The 21,592-nt window shown below is 39.8% G+C and overlaps 1 protein-coding gene across 1 annotated transcript in view; it reads left to right on the top strand.

Annotated features, from left to right (window-relative positions):
* The window catches only part of C10H12orf40 (chromosome 10 C12orf40 homolog), a 121,931-nt gene that overhangs the window by 68,032 nt on the left and 32,307 nt on the right, over positions 1 to 21,592 (top strand). The window contains exon 11 of the mRNA XM_023182779.1: positions 12,553 to 12,616. Coding sequence (XP_023038547.1) covers positions 12,553 to 12,616 — 64 coding nt within the window. The remainder of the gene's footprint in view (positions 1 to 12,552; positions 12,617 to 21,592) is intronic.

Raw genomic sequence — 21,592 nt, forward strand, 5'->3', positions numbered from 1 at the left:
CACTCTGTGCACCCACAGGCTTAACACCACATGGAAGGATCAAGGCTTACAGCTTGCATCCTGTGAAGCAGCAGACTGAGCTGTACCTGGGCCCCTTTGAGCCTTGGCTGGAGCTGGAGTGACTGAGATACAAGGAGCAGTGTTCTGAGGCTGCACAGAGAAGCAGGGCCTTGAGCCTGGCCCAGGAAACCATTCTTCCCTCCTAGGCCTGCAGACGTGTGATAGGAGGGGCTGCCATGAAGGTCTCTGAAATGCCATTGAGACCTTCTGCCTATTGTCTTGGCTATTAGCACTTAGCTTGTTTTTACTTATGCAAATTTCTGCAGCCTGCTTGAATTCCTTCCTGAAAATGGGCTTTTATTTTCTACCACATGGCCAGGATGCAAATTGTCCAAAGTTTTATGCTCTGCTTCCCTTTTAAATATAAGTTCCAGTTTTTTATCATTTCTTTGCTCACACATATGAACATATGCTGTTCATATGAAGCAACTGGTCCATATCTTGAATTCTTTGATGCTTAGAAATTTCTTCTGCCAGATATCCTAAATTAATCACCTTCAAGTTCAGAGTTCCACAGATCCCTAGGGCAGGGGCACAATACTGCCAAGTTCTTTGCTAACACATAACAAAAGTGACCTTTGCTCCAGTTCCCAATAAGTTCCTCATTTCTATCTGAGACCTCCTGAGCCTGAACTTCACTATCAACATCACTACCAGCATTTTCAGCCTTTTTTGTTATAACCATTCAACTACCAGTCTTTTTTTTTATATTATTATTATACTTTAAGTTCTAGGGTACATGTGCATAACGTGCAGGTTTGTTACATAGGTATACTTGTGCCATGTTGGTGTGCTGCACCGATCAACTCGTCAGCACCCATCAACTCATCATTTACATCAGGTATAACTCCCAATGCAATCCCTCCCCCTCGCCCCTCCCCATGATAGGCCCTGGTGTGTGATGTTCCCCTTCCCGAGTCCAGGTGATCTCATTGTTCAGTTCCCACCTATGAGTGAGAACATGCGGTGTTTGGTTTTCTGTTCTTGTGATAGTTTGCTAAGAATGATGGTTTCCAGCTGCATCCGTGTCCCTACAAAGGACGCAAACTCATCCTTTTTTATGGCTGCATAGTATTCCATGGTGTATATGTGCCACATTTTCTTAATCCAGTCTGTCACTGATGTGCATTTTGGTTGACTCCAAGTTTGCTATTGTGAATAGTGCTGCAATAAACATACGTGTGCATGTGTCTTTATAGCAGCATGACTTATAATCCTTTGGGTATATACCCAGTAGTGGGATGGCTGGGTCATATGGTACATCTAGTTCTAGATCCTTGAGGAATCGCCATACTGTTTTCCATAATAGTTGAACTAGTTTACAATCCCACCAACAGTGTAAAAGTGTTCCTATTTCTCCACATCCTCTCCAGCACCTGTTGCTTCCTGACTTTTTAATGATTGCCATTCTAACTGGTGTGAGATGGTATCTCATTGTGGTTTTGATTTTCATTTCTCTGATGGCCAGTGATGATGAGCATTTTTTCATGTGTCTCTTGGCTGTATGAATGTCTTCTTTTGAGAAATGTCTGTTCATATCCTTTCCCCACTTTTTGATGGGGTTGTTTGTTTTTTTCTTGTAAATTTGTTTGAGTTCTTTGTAGATTCTGGAAATTAGCCCTTTGTCAGATGAGTAGATTGCAAAAATTTTCTCCCATTCTGTAGGTTGCCTGTTCACTCTGATGGTAGTTTCTTTTGCTGTACAGAAGCTCTTTAGTTTAATTAGATCCCATTTGTCAATTTCGGCTTTTGTTGCTGTTGCTTTTGGTGTTTTAGACATGAAGTCCTTGCCCATGCCTATGTCCTGAATGGTACCACCTAGGTTTTCTTCTAGGGTTTTTATGGTATTAGGTCTAACATTTAAGTCTCTAATCCATCTTGAATTAATTTTCGTATAAGGAGTAAGGAAAGGATCCAGTTTCAGCTTTCTACTTATGGCTAGCCAATTTTCCCAGCACCATTTATTGAATAGGTAATTCTTTCCATATTTCTTGTTTCTCTCAGGTTTGTCAAAGATCAGATGGCTGTAGATGTGTGGTATTATTTCTGAGGACTCTGTTCTGTTCCATTGGTCTATATCTCTGTTTTGGTACCAGTACCACGCTGTTTTGGTTACTATAGCCTTGTAGTATAGTTTGAAGTCAGGTAGCGTGATGCTTCCAGCTTTGTTCTTTTGACTTAGGATTGTCTTGGCAATGCGGGCTCTTTTTTGGTTCCATATGAACTTTAAAGCACTTTTTTCCAATTCGGTGAAGAAAGTCATTGGTAGCTTGATGGGGATGGCGTTGAATCTATAAATGACCTTGGGCAGTATGGCCATTTTCAAGATATTGATTCTTCCTATCCATGAGCATGGTATGTTCTTCCATTTGTTTGTGTCCTCTTTTATTTCACTGAGCAATGGTTTGTAGTTCTCCTTGAAGAGGTCCTTTCCATCCCTTGTAAGTTGGATTCCTAGGTATTTTATTCTCTTTGAAGCAATTGTGAATGGAAGTTCATTCATGATTTGGCTCTCTGCTTGTCTGTTACCGGTGTGTAAGAATGCTTGTGATTTTTGCACATTAATTTTGTACCCTGAGACTTTGCTGAAGTTTCTTATCAGCTTAAGGAGATTTTGGGCTGAGACAATGGGGTTTTCTAAATATACAATCATGTCATCTGCAAACAGGGACAATTTGACTTCTTCTTTTCCTAACTGAATACCCTTGATTTCTTTCCCTTGCCTGATTGCCCTAGCCAGAACTTCTAACACTGTGTTGAATAGGAGTGGTGAGAGAGGGCATCCCTGTCTTGTGCCAGTTTTCAAAGGGAATTTTTCCAGTTTTTGCCCATTCATTATGATATTAGCTGTGGGTTTGTCATAAATAGCTCTTATTATTTGGAGATACGTTCCATCAATACCGAATTTATTGAGCGTTTTTAGCATGAAGGATTGTTGAATTTTGTCAAAGGCCTTTTCTGCATCTATTGAGATAATCATGTGGTTCTTGTCTTTGGTTCTGTTTATATGCTGGATTATGTTTATTGATTTGCAAATGTTGAACCAGCCTTGCATCCCAGGGATGAAGCCCACTTGATCATGGTGGATAAGCTTTTTGATGTGCTGCTGTATCCGTTTTGCCAGTACTTTGTTGAGGATTTTTGCATCGATGTTCATCAGGGAGATTGGTCTAAAATTCTCTTTTTTTGTGTGTCTCTGCCAGGCTTTGGTATCAGGATGATGTTGGCCTCATAAAATGAGTTAGGGAGGATTCCCTCTTTTTCTGTTGATTGGAATAGTTTCAGAAGGAATGGTACCAGCTCCTCCTTGTACCTCTGGTAGAATTCAGCTGTGAATCCATCTGGTCCTGGACTTTTTTTGGTTGGTAGGCTATTAATTATTGCCTCAGTTTCAGAGCCTGCTGTTGGTCTGTTCAAGTATTCAGCTTCTTCCTGGTTTAGTCTTGGAAGAGTGTAAGTGTCCAGGAAATTATCTATTTCTTCTAGATTTTCTAGTTCATTTGCGTAGAGGTGTTTATAGTATTCTCTGATGGTAGTTTGTATTTCTGTGGGGTGGGTGGTGATATCCCCTTTATCATTTTTTATTGCATCTATTTTATTCTTCTCTGTTTTCTTCTTTATTAGTCTTGCTAGCAGTCTGTCAATTTTGTTGATCTTTTCAAAAAACCAACTCCTGGATTCATTGATTTTTTGGAGGGTTTTTTGTGTCTCTATCTCCTTCAGTTCTGCTCTGATCTTAGTTATTTCTTGCCTTCTGCTAGCTTTTGAGTGTGTTCGTTCTTGCTTCTCTAGTTCTTTTAATTGTGATGTTAGAGTGTCAATTTTAGATCTTTCCTGCTTTCTCTTGTGGGCATTTAGTGCTATAATATTCCCTCTACACACTGCTTTAAATGTGTCCCAGAGATTCTGGTATGTTGTATCTTTGTTCTCATTGGTTTCAAAGAACATCTTTATTTCTGCCTTCATTTCGTTATGTACCCAGTAGTCATTCAGGAGCAGGTTGTTCAGTTTCCATGTAATTAAGCAGTTTTGATTGAGTTTCTTAATCCTGAGTTCTAGTTTGATTGCACTGTGGTCTGAGAGACAGTTTGTTATAATTTCTGTTCTTGTACATTTGCTGAGGAGTGCTTTACTTCCAATTATGTGGTCAATTTTGGAATAAGTGCGATGTGGTGCTGAAAAGAATGTATATTCTGTTGATTTGGGGTGGAGAGTTCTGTAGATGTCTATTAGGTCTGCTTGCTGCAGAGATGAGTTCAATTCCTGGATATCCTTGTTAACTTTCTGTCTCGTTGATCTGTCTAATGTTGACAGTGGGGTGTTGAAGTCTCCTATTATTATTGTATGGTAGTCTAAGTCTCTTTGTACGTCTCTAAGGATTTGTTTTATGAATCTGGGTGCTCCTGTATTGGGTGCATATGTATTTAGGATACTTAGCTCTTCCTGTTGAATTGATCCCTTTACCATTATGTAATGGCCTTCTTTGTCTCTTTTTATCTTTGATGGTTTAAAGTCTGTTTTATCAGAGACTAGGATTGCAACCCCTGCTTTTTTTTGTTCTTCATTTTCTTGGTAGATCTTCCTCCATCCCTTTATTTTGAACCTATGTATGTCTGTGCATGTGAGATGGGTCTCCTGAAGACAGCAGACTGATGAGTCTTGACTCTTTATCCAGTTTGCCAGTCTGTGTCTTTTAATTGGAGCATTTAGTCCATTTACATTTAAGGTTAATATTGTTATGTGTGAACTTGATCCTGCCATTATGATTATAAGTGATTATTTTGCTCGTTAGTTGATGCAGTTTCTTCCTAGTCTTGATGGTGTTTACATTTTGGCATGGTTTTTCAATGGCTGGTACCGGTTGTTCCTTTCCATGTTTAGTGCTTCCTTCAGGGTGTCTTGTAAGGCAGGCCTGGTGGTGACAAAATCTCTAAGCATTTGCTTATCTGTAAAGGATTTTATTTCTCCTTCACTGATGAAACTTAGTTTGGCTGGATATGAAATTCTGGGTTGACAATTCTTTTCTTTAAGAATGATGAATATTTGCCCCCACTCTCTTCTGGCTTGTAGAGTTTCTGCCGAGAGATCTGCTGTTAGTCTGATGGGCTTCCCTTTGTGGGTAACCTGACCTTTCTGGCTGCCCTTAAGATTTTTTCCTTCATTTCAACTTTGGTGAATCTGGCAATTATGTGTCTTGGAGTTGCTCTTCTGGAGGAGTATCTTTGTGGAGTTCTCTGTATTTCCTGAATTTGAATGTTGGACTGCCCTACTAGGTTGGGGAAGTTCTCCTGGATCATATCCTAAGAGTGTTTTCCAATTTGGTTCCATTTTCCCCCTCACTTTCAGGCACCCGAATGAGAGGTAGATTTGGTCTTTTGACATAATCCCATACTTCTTGCAGGCTTTGTTCATGTATTTTTCTTCTTTCTTCTTTTGGTTTCTCTTCTCGTTTCATTTCATTCATTTGATCCTCAATCGCTGATACTTTTTCTTCCAGTTGATCGAGTTGGTTACTGAAGCTTGTGCATTTGTCATGTATTTCTCGTGTCATAGTTTTCATCTCTGTCATTTCGTTTATGGCCTTCTCTGCATTAATTATTCTAGCTATCAATTCTTCCACTCTTTTTTCAAGGTTTTTAGTTTCTTTGTGCTGAGTACGTAATTCCTCCTTTATCTCTGAGAAATTTGATGGACTGAAGACTTCTTCTCTCATCTCGTCAAAGTCATTCTCCTTCCGGCTTTGATCCATTGCTGGTGATGAGTTGCGCTCCTTTGCAGGGGGACATGCGCTCTTATTTTTTGAATTTCCAGCTTTTCTGCCCTGCTTTTTCCCCCTCTTTGTTGTTTTATCTGCCTCTGGTCTTTGATGATGGTGATGTACTGATGGGGTTTTGGTATAGGTGTCCTTCCTGTTTGATAGTTTTCCTTCTACCAGTCAGGACCCTCAGCTGTAGGTCTGTTGGAGATTGCTTGAGGTCCACTCCAGACCCTGTTTGCCTGGGTATCAGCAGCAGAGGCTGTAGAAGATAGAATATTGCTGAACAGCGAGTGTAACTCTCTGATTCTTACTTTGGAAGCTTCCTCTCGGGGTGTACTCCACCGTGTGAGGTGTGGGGTGTCAGTCTGCTCCTAGTGGGGGACGTCTCCCAGTTAGGCTACTCAGAGATCAGGGTCCCACTTGAGCAGGCAGTCTGTCCATTCTCAGATCTCACCCTCCGTGTTGGGAGATCCACTGCCCTCTTCAAAGCTGTTAGACAGTCGTTTGCATCTGCAGAGGTTTCTGCTGCTTTTTTGTTGTTGTTGTTGTTGTTTAGCTGTATCCTGTCCCTGGAGGTGGAGTCTACAGAGACAGGCAGGCTTCCTTGAGCTGCTCTGTGCCTCACCCTCTTTGAGCTCCCCAGGGGCTTTGTTTACCTACTTAAGCCTCAGCAATGGTGGGTGCTCCTCCCCCAGCCTCGCTGCTGCCTTGCAGTTAGATAACAGACTGCTATGTTAGCAATGAGGGAGGTTCCATGGGCGTGAGACCCTCCCGGCCAGGTGTGGGATATAATCTCCTGGTGTACCCTTTTGCTTAAAGCGCAGTTTTGGGATGGGAGTTACCCGATTTTCCAGGTGTTGTGTGTCTCCATTCCCCTGGCTAGGAAAAGGGATTCCCTTCCCCCTTGCGCTTCCCAGGTGAGGCGATGCCTCGCCCTGCTTCAGCTCTTACTGATCGGGCTGCAGCAGCTGACCAGCACCGATTGTCCAGCACTCCCTAGTGAGATGAACCCAGTACCTCAGTTGAAAATGCAGAAATCACTGGTCTTCTGTGTTGCTCGCACTGGGAGTTGGAGACTGGAGCTGTTCCTATTCGGCCATCTTGCTCTGCCCCCCCACCTCAACTACCAGTCTTTACAAAGTTCCAAACTTTCCCTTATCTTCTTGTCTTCTTCTGAGCCTGCCACATTCTTCCAACTTCTGCCCATTACCGATTTCCAAAATTCTTTCCACATTTTCAGGTATCTTTATATCAAAACTCCACTCCTGGTACCAGTTTTCTGTATTAGTCTGTTCTCACATTGCTGTAAAGAAATACCTGAGACTGGGTAATTTATAAAGAAAAGAGATTTAATTAGCTCACAGTTTCACCTGCTGTATAGGAAGCAGGATTGTGGCATCAGATTGGCTTCTGGGGAAACCTCAGGAAATTACAGTTATGGTGGAAGGTGAAGCGGGTGTGAAGCATCTCAAATAGCAAAGGTAGGAGCAAGAGAGAGTGAGGCGGGAGGTGCCACACACTTTTAACCAACCAGATCTCATGAGAACAAACTTCACTATTGTAAAGGAAATACCATGGGGGATGGTACGAAACCATTCAGGAGAAACTATTTCCCATGATTCAGTCACCTCCCACCAGGTCCCATCTCCAACACTGGGGATTATAATTCAATGTGAGATTTGCTGGGGAGCATGCAAAGATCCAAACCATATCATCTTTCAACATGAAAATGCTTTAAGTTTCAATCTACTACATAATTTTATATTGGCCATACTATTGAAATGTGTATAAACACTGGTTATGTAATATTATAATCCCTTGCCATCATAAGGTTGTAATTTTTACAATAGTGCTAGGATCTTTATGTAATTTCTTTCTTTTTTTTTTTTTTTTTTTGAGATGGAGTCTTGCTCTGTCGCCCCGGCTGGAATGCAGTGGCCAGATCTCAGCTCACTGCAAGCTCCGCCTCCTGGGTTTGCACCATTCTCCTTCCTCAGCCTCCCGAGTAGCTGCAACTACAGGCACCTGCCACCACGCCCGGCTAGTTTTTTGTATTTTTTTAGTAGAGTCGGTGTTTCACTGTGTTAGCCAGGATGGTCTCGATCTCCTGACCTCGTGATCCACCCGTCTCAACCTCCCAAAGTATGTAGTTTATTTCTAATCTATAGGAGCCTGAGTTGCTAAAGTCTTCACAGCAAAAGAGACTGAAATTTGGAGAGATTAGATAACTTGTTTGAGGTCACACTCTCAAGCTAAGATTCAACTATCTGTCTTGTCTGATTTGATATTTTCAGCTATACTGTTTTCCCTTTTTTCTTCAATAAATATTTATTGACTGCATACCATGAATTTATATACACTTATTGAATGTTTCCTGTGTGCTAGACACTGGGGATAAAATGGTGCTTTGTTCTCAAGATTATATTGTGTTTGCACTAGACTCTACAAGGTACAGAGATGAAAGGACATGGAACCTGTCTTTAAGAAGTCTTCATCTAATGGCTAGTCAGAAAGAGACAAAAATATAATGCATTTAGATCAACTGCTTGAATTGAAGTTTGTTTTGGGTTATTAGTAAAAGACACTTCTAAGTTTCATCTGTAAACAGGAGGAAGATGTGATGGAGGAGGTAACTTTTGAGCACAATATCAATAAGTTGTTTACCAAATGGTCAAATTGTGAAGAAGGAGCAACATAGATAAACTAAGATGTCAGAGTACAGCCTGTTTTAGAAATTTCAAGTACCTTGTTTCATTCTAGTTATTGTTATAGCTACTATTTATAGTACTAATGATAAGAGGCACAGGAGTGGCGTAGGTAATTCTGGAAAATACAAAGAGGCAGATTATAAATGGCCTTGTATGATATATAACAATTTAATTCTTGATTGTTAAACAGAGATCCACTAAACAAATTTTAGCAGAGGAACATGATGATGTCAGAGTAATAAATGAGGAGAGATTTGATAAGTGGAACAACTCAAGTTAGGAGAAGAAATAATGAGAGCTTGAAGTTTCATAATAGCAGTAAGGATGAAAGTGAGAGAAGAGAAGATTAGCTCTAGAATTGATAGTACTTGGTGATTGGTGATTAGTTAAGGAAGAAGGAAGAAATTGAAGAAGACCTAGATTTATTTATGATTTGAGTAAATGGGTAGTTGATGGGATTGTGCTACTGTCCAAGATGGAAACCATAGGAGGAGGTGGCAGGAAAGGTTAACTCCATCAAAATTCATGTACCCTTTTTTGTAGAATGTACCCTTTTTAATAGAATAGAGCTGCCACTGTGAAATGGCTTCCCAGCCAAGGAACATGTTTCCTAACCATCCGTCCATGTACATGTCGCCATATGGCTAGATCTCAGTAATGAAATATTAGGAGAAGTGATGTGCATCATTTTAGGTCAAGGCTTATAAGAAAAGGGAATTATTTTTCCATGCTGTCTTTCTTTTGATGGCTAGATCTCATTAATGAAATATTAGGAGAAGTGATGTGCATCATTTTAGGTCAAGGCTTATAAGAAAAGGGAATTATTTTTCCATGCTGTCTTTCTTTTGATGGCTAGATGGTAGTGAGGCCCCAAGGAATAATGGAGCCACAAGATGGAAAGGACTGGGTCTCTGAATCACTACATGGAAGAAAATTGCCTGCTTACCAGAAACACTCACTTTAGATTATTACACAAGAGAGAAATGATTGTGTTTGGCATTATACATTTTGTAATATACTTTTTAAAAACAATACCTAACATCACTCTGATTCAAAGAAGGAGCAGATGTCTGAGAGAGAGAAGTTTGACCCACTGAGCTCAAGTGAGGATCTTCTGAAAAACCTGTGATCTATATGGAGATGTATAGTAGACGATTATATATATAGGGCTTGAGATCAGAAGAGATTTTTTAGCCTTTAATAGGAGATAATTGACTACATCCAAGTGTATGATTCTCGAGAGAAAGTGTATAGAATAAGAACAAAAATTGTCAAATTCCTGAGAAGGCACATTTCAGGTTGGAGGGTATGAATTAGAAGAGGAACCAGAAAAAGAGGCTGAGAATGAGCTACTAGAGAGGTTTGAGGAGTACTAGCGTCATAGGAAAGAAAAAGGAGGAGAATGTGGTCAGTAGTGTTGGAAGCTGTCCTGTTATTCCTTTAAATAATTCCTATTTTCCCAAATATGAATGATATAGATGTATCCTTCCAAAATATGAATTTTCAACAAAATATAATACTTCAAAAACAAATTCTGTTTGACTACACCTATGTCTAGAACGCTGGCAGCTTGAATGTAGCTAGAACTTGTCAGAAAAGAAAAAAGTCCATTGGTGTAGCACAAGGGGAATCAGGTGCTATGAGGAGTTCTTTGGGTAGAGCAGGTGTGGGGACTTTTACATTGTGATGCCTGGCCATGGCCAAAGGTGCAGTGGAACCCTGACTAAAATTAGGTTATACCAGAGGGGCCAAGGCAAGAGTCACCAATGGGATGGAATGAAGGAGTAGGAGTAGAAAGAGGGCTGGATTGCACCTGTCCATGGTAAAATTAAAACAGGTAGCTTCTGCTGAGGAAGAATTGATGAAGAGACATACAGGCTAAAACAAGCAAACAGAACAAGCCTCTTGAATGGGGACATGTGTTGTTCTCAAGAGGCTTTAGTGGGAGTGAAAGAGAATAGGAAAAAACAAAGTGTTGGAGGAGTATAATTATTTAATTTTAAAGGTTTAGTAGAGGAATAAAGTTTAAATACAATTGTTAACATGGGAAGATAATCACTAGAGAAGTGGAGCCGTGGTAGAACAAAATTCAAGAGTGATGATGTCACACTAGGAAACCTGATCAAGATGGGAAAAAAATGAAATAGCAATTCTATATACAGTGTAAGGAATGAAACCCACTTAGCAATTAACATATTTAATATGAATAAATATATTGAACATGAATTCTTTTCAATATTCAAAGAATATCAAATTACGAAGAAAAAATCAATATAGTTTACAAGCAGTGTATCTAGAATATAATAAAGGTTGAAAGCAAACAGATAGCAATATACATACATTAAGAAAACATATATACTATTGGAGCAAAGACTATATAAATGCAATAAAAAGCCCATTCGGAAAAGAGAAAAATAGGAGATGCAGATTTTCTGATCCATAGCAACTATAAAGTCCTGCTGGGTATGCATTGTGAAGGCTTGCCATCCTGGAGGATGGAGGATGTTCGTGAATAACTTAGTGTCTTGTCCTTTGGGAAGATCTTTGCTGTCCTTCTCAAACAGATCTGAAGTCGGTATTGGAGTGTAGACCTGCCTTGGGGTCTACATAGCTTTCTTGAAAGTTTTGTGTTCTTGTTGCAGGGGGGTTGAATGTGTCACGAGTTGAAGAGAAAAGATTTTTAAATGATAAGATAGAGGGGTTAGGGAAGGGGCTCTGCTTCATGTAGTTATTCAGGCCCTAAACTGGTGGCTTCCAGTTTATTGTCACCAGAGAGCAGAGGGGAAAAGGAAATGGAGGATTGTGGGGAAGATTTTTATGGACCAGGACCGGCAGTAGTATACATTACTTCTGCCTATGACCAGAACTTAAGTAACATGTCTAAACTAATTCCAAGGGAGGTTGGGAAATACAGTCTAGCTGTATGTCCAAGAAAAAAGGGGTCAGGTTTGGGAAGCAGCTAGACAGTTTCTCCTTTATTCTATATATCTAAAATTCTATGTTCTAACAGAGAATATATAGAAAAAAAATTTTATAAGCCCATGGTACATTTGCAAACATAATTCATATAGTAAGCCATAAAGGGAAATCTAAGAAATTTATCTAAGGAGAGATTCATAGGTACATTCTCTAATCAAAATTTGATAAAATTGAAATCAACTAAAAAGAGATACTTAACTTCCCTTAACATCCTGGAAATAAAGAAACACTCAGGGTTTCTTTGCTTTGTTTGAGAAAGGAAATGAAAATAAAGTACAAATACATAGAAAGTGATGGAAACCAAAACCAAAGGTGTATTCTATAGAAAGTTATACCTCTAAGAGCGTTTATTATTTTAAAAACCTGAAAATAAATGACTGATGATCTAACTTAGGAAATTAAATAAAGAATAACAAATTTCCAAATTGTCTTAATACGTTTGTCTTTGTTCAGCTGCATTTACTATGATTATCTGAAGCTTTTCCTTTTTCTCAGTAATTCATTTCTTGGCAAGTGTCTATTCTGTTGCTTGTCGTTTTTAAACCAATTTAAATTTCATTTTATTGTTCACCACAGGCTAATTTTTCTTTGTGGTTTAAAAATAAACCATGTTAGCCGGGCGCGGTGGCTCAAGCCTGTAATCCCAGCACTGTGGGAGGCCGAGGCGGGCGGATCACGAAGTCAGGAGATGGAGACCATCCTGGCTAACAGGGTGAAACCCCGTCTCTACTAAAAAATAAAAATACATAAAACATTAGCCGGGCGTGGTGGCGGGCACCTGTAGTCCCAGCTACTCGGGGGGCTGTGGCAGGAGAATGGCGTGAATCCAGGAGGCAGAGCTTGCAGTGAGCCGAGATGGTGCCACTGCACTCCAGCCTGGGGGACAGAGCGAGACTCCATCTCAAAAAAAAAAAAAAAAAAAAAAGTTGAACTGAAGTAATGTAAAAGAAAAGTACTATAAAATGAATTGGTGGTGTAAATAGGGTAGATATAAGTGAATGTTATTATGTATACTTAGGAATTGTTAACATTTTGGTTTTCTCCTAGATTCTGATGGAAGAAGGAGGAATATGCTCTTTAAAAAGCAGGCCAACATCTACTGAGAAAATCTGTCAGTATAACTGTATAAGTTAATTTTACTCTATTTTAAAAACTAATAATTAAATAGAAATCAATTAAATTTGAAGTGATTTTTTGGATGTTTGCCAACAAATATATATCATGGATATTTTAGTACTACTAATACAATTGGCTCTTTAAAATTACTTTTATATTTTATTAAATATACACAATGAGTACATTAATGTATATGTACAGTTTAGTAAATAAGAATAAAACAGATAATCCTCATACTCACTAGGTAGCTTAAGAAATAATACATAATACTTCTGAAGATTTCTTCTTTTCTATTTCATATCCTGCCCTCTAGAGGTAACTATTTCCTTGAATTTGTTTTTTGTTATAACACAGACTTTTTAATTGCTTTATTTTGAACTTTCTACATATTGATCCAACTCTATATATTTTTCTGCAACTTGCTTTTTTTTTTCACTCAGTATTATATTTTGTGGTTCACCTGCTTTGATACTTGTAGCTCTAGTACATTTATTATTTTTCCTGCTATATAGCATTCTATTGTATGAATATTTCACAATTTATGTATCCTCTAACAATGTATATTTAGGTTGTTTTGAATATTTTGCTTACGTTGTTTCGAATATTTTCCGACGAAGAACAATGCTACTTGGACTATTATTGACATTTTTCCTTGCACACCTGTATTAAAAGTTTCTCTAGGATATATTTCTAGGAGTAGAATTGCTAGTTCATATGGTATGCACTTCTTTGCATCTTCAAGGTAATGCAAAATTATTTTCCTAAATGGTTATGCCAGTTGAACCCCTCTTAGCAATGGGTAAGAGTCTTAGTTGTTACATGTTTTCACCAACAGTATCTCAGTCTTTTATCATTATTGGTAATCTGATAGCTCATTGTAGTTCTAATTTATATTTCTCTGACTACTAATTAGGTTAACTGGCCATCGATGTTTCATTTGTGAAATGTCATTTGCTCATGTTCCTCTTCTGACTTTGGTTTTCTTTATGGGATGTGTCTTTTATACGACTATATCTCCTATATATATTTTATGTGTCCTGGATACTGACTGCTTGTAGGCTTGTGTGTAGCAAATACTTCATATTTGAGTGATCTTTTAATTCTATACTGTCTTTTTACAGACAGAAGTTTCATGTTGATCTGGTACTCTTTTAGGTATTCTGTGCTAGCATAGTCCTTCATGTTATCTAGTCTGATGGAATACCTTGAAACTTTTTATAATTTAATTTTTTGAATATGTAAAATACTAGTCTGGTTTCTGTCCTTATCGACCCTGCCCTATTTCCCGGAATTCTGCAACATGAGGTTTTTTTTTGTTTTGTTTTTTGTTTTTTGTTTTTTGTTTTTTTTTTTTGCTGCTTTCTGGTTTCTCATTCCAGTCCATTAAAAAAAAAAAAATAAATCCCAAAAATATATAAACACATACATAACCATGAGTCTTAGTTTCCTGTCTTTCTCATTCTAAATGTAATATAGAATATTTTATAAAAGAATTAAGTGAATTCATTTATTTAATAAAATATCCTATAGATTCCTCTGTGTTAGTGCTAGGTATTTCTTCATCCTTTACTTATGACCATTTAGTAGTCCATTACATGCATGAACTGTAGTTTTTTCAGTCAATGCCCTATTGATGGACATTTGGGCTATTTCCAGTATATTTTTCTTACAAATACTGTTTAAGTAAACAACTTTGTGCAATGTTCTTATTTGTGAAGGTATTTTCAGGTTAATTTCTGGGAGGGACATTGTTGAGTTGAAGGAGAAATATGCTGGTATTTGATAGATATTGCTGAATTTCAATTTTGATATATATATTTCCAAGTTCCTTGTGTCACCATTTGACAATTCCATTAGCAGTGTATATTTTATTCCACAGCCTCACCAACAGGGATTGTGGTCAAACTTAGGAATTTTGCTGAGTCTTACAGGGGGATGGATAGATAGAAGTTTTCATTTGCACTTCGCTATGTGTGAAGTTGAGCATCTTTAAAAAATGTTCATTGGCTATTTGCGATTCTTCTTCTGTGAATTCTCCATTCACACCTTTTGCCCCCTTGGGTTTTGGCATTTTTTTCCTTGATATTTAAGAACTCTTTAAGAGATATTAAGAGATCTTTAAATATTAAAAAGATGTAGATGAGGGGTGAAACAAGATGGCGGAATGGAAGACACCACCTACAAGCACACCAATTTAACGACTCTCTGCACACAAAAAAACACCTTCCTAAGAACTGCATAAGAGCACTCATAGTACCTGGTTTTAACTTCACATCACTGAAAGAGGCATTGAACAGGTAGGAAAAATAGTCTTGAGTCACTGACGCCACCTTCCCCCATTCCCTGGGAGTGGTGACACAGTGCAGAGAGTGATTCTGTGTACTGGGGAGAGGGACAGTCAGTGCAGCAATTTTGAGGCATTAAACTCAGTGCTCTCTTGTAACAGAAAGCAAAACTGGACCAAACTCAGCTGATGTCTACCCATGGAGAGAGTATTTAAACTAGCCCTAGCCAGAGGGGAATTGCTGATGCTTGTGGTCATACTTGAGTTTGCATAAGCCCTCCTATTATGGGCTAAAGTGCTCTGGTGCTGTAAGTAAATTTGAAAGGCAGTCTAGGCCACAAGGACTACAACTCCTAGGTGAGTCCTAGTGCTGAACTAGGCCCAGAGACTGTGGACTGGGGATGGCATGTGTTCTATTGAATCACCAGTTGGGGCAGCTAAGGGAGTGTGGCAATCACCCCTCCCTTAACCCAGACCACTCAGCTTGCAGGTCCAAAACAGACCCCTTCTGCTTGAGGAGAGGAAAGGGAAGAGTGTGGAGGACTTTGTCTTACATCCTGCATACCAGATTAGCCACAGTAAGATAGGGCTCAGGTCAGAGTTATGATGTCCCCTTTCCAGGCTCTAGCTCCAAGATGGCATTTCTGGACACTCTTTGGGCGAGAAGGACACCTATATCCTTGAAGGGAAGGACCCAATCCTGGCAGGATTCATCATCTGCTAACTGAGGAGCCCTGGGGCCCTGAATAACCATCAGTGATATCCAGGGACTGCATTGAGGGCCTTGGGTGAGACTCTGAGACTTGGTGGCATCAGGTGAGTCTCAGTACATTTCCAGCTGTGATGGCAATGGGACAAGACTCTTCACTTGAGAAAAGCAGAGAGAAAAGTAAAGGGGACTGTGTCTTGCACCTTAGGTACCAGCACAGCCATGGGGGTAGAATACCAAGTAGGCTCTTGGGGTCCCCAATTCTAGGACTTGGCTCTTGGAAGGCATTTCTGGACCTGCCCTGGACCAGATGGGGAGTCCACTGCGCTGAAGGGTGACTCCCAGCCTAGGCATCATTCTCCACAAGCTGACTGAAGAACCCTTGGGTCATAAGGGAACATCACTGGTACTCTGGCAGTACTCCCTTAGGCCTGGGTTTTGATGGCCATGGGTTGAGGTTCATCTGCCTTTGGAAAGGGAAGACAAACCACTGTGTCTTGTGGTTTGAATGTAAGCTCAGCCCTGGTAAAATAGAATACCAGGTAGGCTGCTAAGGTTTTTGACTGTAGTCCCTGGCTCCCAGTTCTGAGACAGCACTTCTGGATCCACCTGGGGCCTGGAGGAACTTGACACCCTGAAGGGAAGGACACAGACCTGGCCAGCTTTGCTACCCATGGATTGAAGAGCCCTAGGGCCTTGAGAAACCATAGGCAGTAGCCAGGTAGTGGTTACAGTGGACCTTGGTTGAGACCCAGTGCTGTGCTGGTTTAGCATCTGACCAAGCACAATCCTGATGGTCGTGGCAATGGGGGTGCTTATGTCACTCCACCCTGAGCTTCAGATGGCTCAGAACAGAGAGAGAGACCATTTGGAAGAAAGTAAGGGCAGTGACAAGAGTCTCTGCTTGGTAATGCAGAAAATTTTCCTAGATATTGTCTAAGACAATCAAGGCAGTATGTCTACAAGTCTGCAAGAACCACAGCATTACTGGGTTTGGGGTGCCCCTAAAGCAGATACAGCTTAGATCTTAACACCTAAGTCCTTTTTGAATTCCTGGAAAGCATTCCCAAGATGGATGAGAACAAGCCCAGACTGTGAAGACTGCAATAAATAACTAACTCTTCAATGCCCAGGTACAAACGAACATCTACAAGTAGCAAGACCATCCAGGAAAATGACTTCACCAGATGAACTAAATAACACACCAAGGACCAACCCTGGAGAAACGGACATATGTGACCTTTCAGACAGAGTATTAAAAATAGCTGTTTTGAGGAAAGTGAAATTCAAGATAACAAAGAGAAGGAATTCAGAAGTATATCAGACAAATTTAACAAAGAGATTGAAATAATTAAAAAGAATCAAGTGTAAATTCTGGGTCTGAAAAATGCAATTGATATATTGAAGAATATATTAGAATCTTAATAGCAAAATTGATCAAGCAGCACAAAGAATTAGTGAGCTTGAAGGCAGACAGTTTGAATATACACAGTCAGAGGAGATGAAAGAAAAAAGAATAAAAAAGAATGAAGTATGCTTGCAGGATCTAGAAAATAGCCTCAAAAGGGCAAATCTAAGAGTAGTTATTGGCCTTTTACCTCCTAAACCTAGAGAAACATGTCAATATCCAAGTATAAGAAGGTTATAGAACACCTAGCAGATTTAACCCAAAGAAGACTACCTCAAGGCATTTAGTAAACTCTTAAAGATCAAGGATAAAGAAAGGATCCTAAAAGTGGCAAGAGAAAAGAAACAAATAACATACAATGGAGCTACAATACGTCTGGGATCAGACTTTGCAGTGGAAACCTTACAAGCCAGGAGAGAGTGGCATGACATATTTAAAGTGCTGAAGGAAAAAACCTTTTGCCCTAAAATAGTATATCCAGCAAAAATATCCCTCAAACATGAAGTAGAAATAAAGACTTCCTAGACAAACAAAAGCTGAGGGATTATCAATACCAGACCTGTTCTGCAAGAAAATGCTAAAAGGAATACTTCAATCAGAAAGAAAAGAAAGTTAATGAACAAGAAGAAATCATCTGAAGGTAAAAAACTCACTGATAATAATAAGTACACAGAAAAACAGAATATTATAAAACTGTAAATGTGGTGTGCAAACTACTCGTATCTGAAGTAGAAACACTAGATGATGAACTAGTCAAAAATAATAACTACATCAACTTTTCAAGCCACTGAGTATATAATAAGATATATACAGAAACAACAGAAAGTTAAAAAGCGAGAGAATGAAGTTAAGGGGTAGAGTTTTTACTAGTTTTCTTTTTGCTCATTTTTTTTTGCAAACAATTAAGTTGTTATCAGCCTAAAATCATGGGTTCTAAGATTGTATTTGCAAACCTTATGATAAAATCATACAACAGATACACAAAAAATAAAAAGAAAATAAATTATATCACCAGAGAAAATCACCTTTAATAAAAGGAAGACAAGAAGGAAGGAAAGACGAGATGACCACAAAACAGCCAAAAAACAGTTAACAAAATAGCAGCAGTAAGTCCTTACTTATCAATAATGACTTTGACTGTCAATGGACTAAACTCTCCAATGAAAAGATATAGAGTGGCTGAATAGATAAAAAAATAAAACCCAATGATCTGTTACCTATAAGAAACACATTTTACCTATAAAGACACACATAGACAGAAAATAAAGGGATAGAAAAAGATATTCCAAGCCAATAGAAACCAAAAAAGAGCAAGAGTAGCTAAATGTATATTAGACAAAATAAATTTCAAGACAAAAATTATAAGAGACCAAAGAAGGTCATTATATAAACTCTCATGCAACTTAATGAAACTTAATCCCTAATGCAACAGTGTTAAGAGGTGAGACCATTAAAGAGGTAGTTAGGCCATGAGGGCTCCACACCCGTGGAGGGGGCCAATTCAGAAAGAGGATATAACAATTTTAAATATATATGCACCCAACAATGAAGCACTCAGATATATAAAGCAAATATTATTAGAGTGAAGTAGGAAGAGATACACCCCCAATACAATAATAGTTGGAGACTTCAGCATTCCTCTTTCAGCATTAGACAGATCTTCCAGAAAGAAAACAATGATGAAACACCAGACTTCATCTGTATTATAGATTAAATGGACCTAATAGATATTCACATAACATTTCATCCAGTAGCTACAGAATAGACATTCTTTTCCTCAGCACATGGATCATTCTCAAAGATAGACATACGTTAGGCAACAAAACAAATCTTAAAACATTTTTGAAAATTGAAATGATATCAAGTATCTTTTCTAACTACAATGGAATAAAACTAGAAATCAACAATGAGGAATTTTGGAAACTATACAAATACACGAAAATTAAGCAATATGCACCTGAATGACCAGTGGGTCAATGAGGAAATTAAGAATGAAATTGAAAAAGTCCTTGAAACAAATGATAGTTGAAACACAATATACCAAAACCTGTGGGATACAGCAAAAGCAGTGCTAGGAGGGAATTTTGTAGCTCTAAAAGCCTACATCAAAAAAGAAGAAAAACAAAAAATAAACAACTTACCTATATATATTAAAGAACTAGAAAAGCGGGGGCGGAGCAAGATGGCTGAATAGGAACAGCTTCAGTCTCCATCTCCCAGCGCGAGCGACACAGAAGACCGGCGATCTCTGCATTTTCAACTGAGGTACTGGGGTCATCTCACTCGGGAGTGCCGGACAATCGGTGCTGGTCAGCTGCTGCAGCCCGACCAGCGAGAGCTGAAGCAGGGCGAGGCATCGCCTCACCTGGGAAGCGCGAGGGGGAAGGGAGTCCCTTTTCCTAGCCAGGGGAACTGAGACACACAACACCTGGAAAATCGGGTAACGCCCACCCCAATACTGCGCTGTAACACCGGCACACCGGAGATTATATCCCACACCTGGCCGGGAGGGTCCCACGCCCACGGAGCCTCTCTCCTTGCTAACACAGCAGTCTGGGGCAATCTAACCGCAAGGCAGCAGCGAGGCTGGGGGAGGGGCGCCCGCCATCGCTGAGGTTTAAGTAGGTAAATAAAGCCGCTGGGAAGCTCGAACTGGGTGGAGCTCACAGCAGCTCAAGGAAACCTGCCTGTCTCTGTAGACTGCGCCTCTGGGGACAGGGCTCAGCTAAAGGAGCAGAAGCCTGTGAAACGCGAACGACTCTGTCTGACAGCTTTGAAGAGAGCAGTGGATCTCCCAACACGGAGGTTGAGATCTGAGAAGGGGCAGTCTGCCTGCTCAAGTGGGTCACTGACCCCTGAGTAGCCTAACTGGGAGACATCCCCCACTAGGGGCAGTCTGACAACCCACACCTCACAGGGTGGAGTACACCCCTGAGAGGAAGCTTCCAAAGCAAGAATCAGACAGGTGCACTCGCTGTTCAGCAATATTCTATCTTCTGCAACCTCTGCTGCTGATACCCAGGCAAACAGGGTCTGGAGTGGACCTCAAGCAATCTCCAACAGACCTATAGCTGAGGGTCCTGACAGTCAGAAGGAAACCTATCAAACAGGAAGGACACCTATATCAAAACCCCATCAGTACGTCACCATCATCAAAGACCAGTGACAGATAAAACCACAAAGATGGGGAAAAAGCAGGGCAGAAAAGCTGGAAATTCAAAAAATAAGAGCGCATCTCCTCCTGCAAAGGAGCACAGCCCATCGCCAGCAACGGATCAAAGCTGGTCAGAGAATGATTTTGATGAGATGAGAGAAGAAGGCTTCAGTCCATCAAACCTCTCAGAGCTAAAGGAGGAATTACGTACCCAGCGCAAAGAAACTAAAAATCTTGAAAAAAGAGTGGAAGAATTGACAGCTAGACTAATTAATGCAGAGAAGGTCATAAACGAAATGACAGAGATGAAAACCATGACACGAGAAATACGTGACAAATGCACAAGCTTCAGTAACCGACTCGATCAACTGGAAGAAAGAGTATCAGCGATTGAGGATCAAATGAATGAAATGAAGCGAGAAGAGAAACCAAAAGAAAAAAGAAGAAAAAGAAATGAACAAAGCCTGCAAGAAGTATGGGATTATGTCAAAAGACCAAATCTACGTCTGATTGGGGTGCCTGAAAGTGAGGGTGAAAATGGAACCAAATTGGAAAACACTCTACAGGATATCATCCAGGAGAACTTCCCCAACCTAGCAGGGCAGGCCAACATTCAAATTCAGGAAATACAGAGAACGCCACAAAGATACTCCTCCAGAAGAGCAACTCCAAGACACATAATTGCCAGATTCACCAAAGTTGAAATGAAGGAAAAAATCTTAAGGGCAGCCAGAGAGAAAGGTCGGGTTACCCACAAAGGGAAGCCCATCAGACTGACAGCAGATCTCTCGGCAGAAACTCTACAAGCCAGAAGAGAGTGGGGGCCAATATTCAACGTTCTTAAAGAAAAGAATTTTAAACCCAGAATTTCATATCCAGCCAAACTAAGTTTCATAAGTGAAGGAGAAATAAAATTCTTTACAGATAAGCAAATGCTTAGAGATTTTGTCACCACCAGGCCTGCCTTACAAGAGACCCTGAAGGAAGCCCTAAACATGGAAAGGAACAACCGGTACCAGCCATTGCAAAAACATGCCAAAATGTAAAGACCATCGAGCCTAGGAAGAAACTGCATCAACTAATGAGCAAAATAACCAGTTAATATCATAATGGCAGGATCAAGTTCACACATAACAATATTAACCTTAAATGTAAATGGACTAAATGCTCCAATTAAAAGACACAGACTGGCAAACTGGATAAAGAGTCAAGACCCATCAGTCTGCTGTCTTCAGGAGACCCATCTCACATGCAGAGACATACATAGGCTCAAAATAAAAGGATGGAGGAAGATCTACCAAGCAAATGGAGAACAAAAAAAAGCAGGGGTTGCAATCCTAGTCTCTGATAAAACAGACTTTAAACCATCAAAGATCAAAAGAGACAAAGAAGGCCATTACATAATGGTAAAGGGAT

The sequence above is a fragment of the Piliocolobus tephrosceles genome, chromosome 10 (genome assembly GCF_002776525.5).
Source record: "Piliocolobus tephrosceles isolate RC106 chromosome 10, ASM277652v3, whole genome shotgun sequence".
NCBI classification, from domain to species: Eukaryota; Metazoa; Chordata; class Mammalia; order Primates; family Cercopithecidae; genus Piliocolobus; species Piliocolobus tephrosceles.